Source organism: Cyprinodon variegatus, unplaced genomic scaffold, assembly GCF_000732505.1.
Source record: "Cyprinodon variegatus isolate N-32 unplaced genomic scaffold, C_variegatus-1.0 Scaffold1188, whole genome shotgun sequence".
In the NCBI taxonomy this organism is placed as follows: Eukaryota; Metazoa; Chordata; class Actinopteri; order Cyprinodontiformes; family Cyprinodontidae; genus Cyprinodon; species Cyprinodon variegatus.
Window position 1 is genome coordinate 198,270 of NW_015151641.1, and position 4,027 is coordinate 202,296.

The window sequence follows — 4,027 nt, forward strand, 5'->3', positions numbered from 1 at the left end:
TGTCTTCCTGATCAAATGTCCACCTCTGGTCCAGCTCACCTCCTTCCATCATCAGGACTGAAGTAGTGATGGAACAAAGACTAAAGTTAGCTGCATGCTACCTCTACATACAGGAAGTAAATTTCTACATTTTCTGGGGGAAACAACACAAACAGGCTCCGCCCCCTCCAGCTGCTGCCATGCTTTAGGCTCCGTTCACTAAACTCGTTGATTTTTATACAGACTTTCTACTGATTGGTCGACCCCCACCTCTCCGTTCCCCACTGGGACGTTGATGATGATGTCCTGGCTTCCTGCGGCGATGGGGGAGCCATTCACAGAGATGCTGTAGACCCTCTCTTTGTGGCGGGGGACTCTGATGGCGGGGGTCTTTGGGAGTCTGAGGATACAGACGCAAAGAGGTTGGCAGCCTGAAGACAGCAGACTACTTCCTGTCCAGGTGAGCCTTACCTGGGGTCGAAGCGTGGCGTGATGAGAGGAGTCGGTCCCATCAAGAGAGACGAGTCCAGTAGGTTCCTGGCGGGCGTCACCAGAGGTTTCCTGCTGGATCTGAAAACAGACGGACGGTCAGTGGCTCTGAGAGGCGACGTCTGGGGAGGGGAGGAGCCTCCGCCGCGCTCACCTTCTGATGGTGGTGCTCTGTTTGCTGATGGTCGCAGCTTTGGTCCTCTTTGTTGTAGACGGAGGTTTTCTGGCTCCTCGGCCCTGGATCCAAACAGGAAAGGGTTAATGGCGCTCGGTTTGTTTAAAGGCCGCCGCTTCCTGCCGATTCTCTGCATACCTTCCTGGAGGAGCTCAGAATGTTCTCATCATCAGAGCTGGACTTGGCGCCGCCTTTCTTCCTGGAGGCTGCAGGTGGAACCAGAACAGAGTCAGCAGAAGAACTTATCAGCAGGTCAGAACCTCAGAGCTGGTGGACTGACTTTTTTTCACCGATTTGAGGACGGCGGTGGCCTTTTCCAGAACGTTCTCCATGGTGGCCGTCTCCTCTTCACTCTGCTCAGGAGACACGGCTGCAGGTGAACACGCAGCCAGACATTCAGCCCAGAAGCAGAGAGGAAGAACATGCTTACCTTGGCATCATCTACCTCTGGATCCTTCAGGTTGTCCAGGTCAGCTGACAGAAACAGAAAAGCCCATTGGTCTAAAAGGGAAGCAGTTCTAGTCGCTAACATTTCTACATCTGTCCTTCAAACGGAGCATCTTCAGGTGGGCGGGACTTACTGTAGAACTCCATCCACGGCATCTTCCTCACCGCCTTGGGCAGCTTGAGCAGATCAACGTTGTAGCTGTTGTCCACGTCCTTCAGCTGCTGGATGAGTTTCTCCTTCATCTGGACCAGCCGGGTCTTCACTGCAAAAACAGAAGCGTCAGAAAAACCGCGGCTCCGCCCACCCGCTCCGATAAACCAGCGCTACTTTTCTCCTGCTTTTAGCTGCATGTGAGGAGGAAGAGCAGCCTGGAGCAGAGGAAGCGGCTCAGCTGCTGTAGTTCATCCCTTAAAGAAGCCGTGGCGGCACGTTAAAATGGTTAAAATGGAAATGATGGCAGTTTTTAATGGTAAAGGTCTGAGCGGGGAACCTGCGTCCTCGCTGTTCCTCCATCACCTGAAAATCTGAAGCACAACCAGCATCACCAGCTCAGGTCCACTGGGACGATTCAGGCTGCAGCAGCTCAGACGTTCCCACATCAGCCCAGATGAGCCTTCAGGGCCACCGTAGGGAGTCTGAACAACACGCTCGGATGGTTTGTTTCCATAACTGCCGTTTAATTGCATTAAATGCAACATGTTGAATAACTGATGTTCTAAAGGCAAAGCTTAAAGCACAGATCTACAGTCATAGATCTGCTGTCAGTTGTAGAAATGAAACTAACTTGTTTACAGCAAATATTAAAGGCAGTATTTTATTCTTTGCTGCTTTCTAATCTTTAGTAAATTCAGTGAAAAATAAAATGTCATAATTGACATTCAGGCTTCTATAGAAGCAGGTTTGGAAGAAACATCAGAAAATATCTGAGTTTTAAACAAAACTACACAATAAAAACCTAAATAACGCATAAAAAACAATTAATATATGATTCTGTTCTCATCTGTTCATTTAGTCAACAGTTTAACTCTAAAAGGGTTTTATTGATCATTTAGTCAAATCTGGTTTTCAGTTAAAAAGCAATTAATTAATTTCACTCTGTAAATTAAAACTGATTAAAAATGTTTTTCCACCTTTAATCATCATTAAGGAAATATGATGGAAAATGAGCAGAAAGACAAAAATATTAGAGCTGCATAACAGACAGGATTCTGGTTAATCTGAGAACCAGGTTAGTTTTTTAAAAACAACATGATCTTTAATTTTTCCCTGAGGAGGAAAATCTGNTGCTGCATAACAGACAGGATTCTGGTTAATCTGAGAACCAGGTTAGTTTTTTAAAAACAACATGATCTTTAATTTTTCCCTGAGGAGGAAAATCTGCTGCTGTAACTTTCTGACTAACAGGTAGAAGGAATTAAAAAAACATGTTCAATCTTCTCTGATCTAGGATCGATTATCTACATGCATTTCCTAGTTTAGCTTCTTGAACTGGAAACCTACCATCGCTGTCAAAGTCGTCCAGAAAAGCCTCCAGCTTGGCTTTCTTCGGGTTGTTGCTCTGCAACTTGGTGGTTCTCTTGGTGGGAGCCATGTCTGCAGCTCAGGGGCCAAATGTCTGCAGCACAGGGGCCAATATGGAGGATTTAACGGCAGCAGCTATGCTGTTTGAGACTCATTATCGATCAACAGCTGAGATAAAAACAAATCTAATCCAAACATTAACTATTAAACATGGCGCCGCTTATTATTACCTGAACTTTAACGTTTCTTCTGCTTCGCTGCCGCCCTCCGTCTGCTTTCTATGCGCGTTTCAAATCTCAGTGGTGGGAGGGGCTTAAGCATCACATTGACCAATCAAAACGTTCGGTCTTCCCGCATGATCAGAAACGCCTCTCTCTATTGGTTAACCTTATGCTGCATTAGTGCGTAACTATCAACGCCAACTATTGTTTCGTTTTTCTTTTATTAGAATGAATTCAGGTTGATTTTGAAGCCCTAAATCATTTCATTTAAAAAAATACTACAATAAAGAAATGTAAGTTTGATCAGAAAAGAACAAAAATTGATGTTAAATCGCAGACTTTCCACTTTTCCGGGCAACGTGAAGGCATCACCGCTGCTTGTTGACATCAGCAGACCGGAAACGCTTCAGAGGAGCCGGGCTAGCTTAGCATGCCGCAGCTAGCTTAGCATGCCGCAGCTAGCTTAGGTGGTCGGAAGGAGGAAAGTAGAAGCCTCGGATTTGATGAAGGTTCAACTCTGACGGAGCGTGAATAAAGTTCAGGTAATTTGAATAAATCTGTGACATTTAGTGTTTGTTGCTGTGGGCGCGTGAAGTGACCGTAACCTCTCACTGCGGTTCGCACAGATGTCCCTGCAGGGGGCGCTCAGGAGGAGCTTCCTCCTTCTGCAGGAGCAGCAGGGGGTGTGGGGGAGCATCCTGCAGGAGTGCGACTCCCTGGCAGAGTCTTTAGGGAACCTCGGGGAGCAGATGGGAGGTCTGGCTCGGGTTCGGCTCTCCGACACGCCGCTCAGGGTGTTTCCGGATCTCCAGGAGCGGCTGCGGTTCCAGTTAGTGCAGGAGGCAGACCTCCTGCTGCAGAGACTCAGAGGCAGGATGTAAGTGGAGCTCAGGACACGAACACCACAGACCCACTGGCAGAACGTTGCTGACACATAGTGGCCATGTTGGTAATGGCAACAAGTAAACAGGAAAACAAAATCCCCTGAAGATATATATATATATATATTAAAAAAAATAAAAATAAATCCCCTTATTTACCACAGTGGAGAAATTCCCTCTCTGTATTTAGCCCCTCCCCTTGGGGAGCAGTGGGCTGCCATGGTGAGGTGCCCAGAGAGCTCTAATCTCTAGGCCAGAGGTCTTCAACAGGGGGTCCAAGACCCCTAGGGGGTCCTCAGAGGTACTGCATGGG

At 47.2% G+C, this 4,027-nt stretch overlaps 2 protein-coding genes across 2 annotated transcripts in view; one reads left to right on the forward strand and one right to left on the reverse strand.

Annotated features, from left to right (window-relative positions):
- Positions 1-3,003, reverse strand: part of cdca8 (cell division cycle associated 8) — a 6,306-nt gene extending 3,303 nt beyond the window's left edge. The window contains exons 1-9 of the mRNA XM_015401147.1: positions 2,843-3,003; positions 2,592-2,706; positions 1,225-1,353; positions 1,074-1,117; positions 924-996; positions 782-849; positions 623-705; positions 451-549; positions 250-379 (exon numbers count right to left, since the gene is read on the reverse strand). Coding sequence (XP_015256633.1) covers positions 250-379; positions 451-549; positions 623-705; positions 782-849; positions 924-996; positions 1,074-1,117; positions 1,225-1,353; positions 2,592-2,682 — 717 coding nt within the window. The 5' untranslated portion in view covers positions 2,683-2,706; positions 2,843-3,003. The remainder of the gene's footprint in view (positions 1-249; positions 380-450; positions 550-622; positions 706-781; positions 850-923; positions 997-1,073; positions 1,118-1,224; positions 1,354-2,591; positions 2,707-2,842) is intronic.
- A 229-nt stretch (positions 3,004-3,232) lies between these two features.
- LOC107102016 (chromosome unknown open reading frame, human C1orf109) overlaps positions 3,233-4,027 on the forward strand; it is a 3,313-nt gene continuing 2,518 nt past the window's right edge. Inside the window, exons 1-2 of the mRNA XM_015401149.1 lie at positions 3,233-3,375; positions 3,460-3,710. Of these exons, the coding sequence (XP_015256635.1) occupies positions 3,460-3,710 (251 nt within the window). The 5' untranslated portion in view covers positions 3,233-3,375. The remainder of the gene's footprint in view (positions 3,376-3,459; positions 3,711-4,027) is intronic.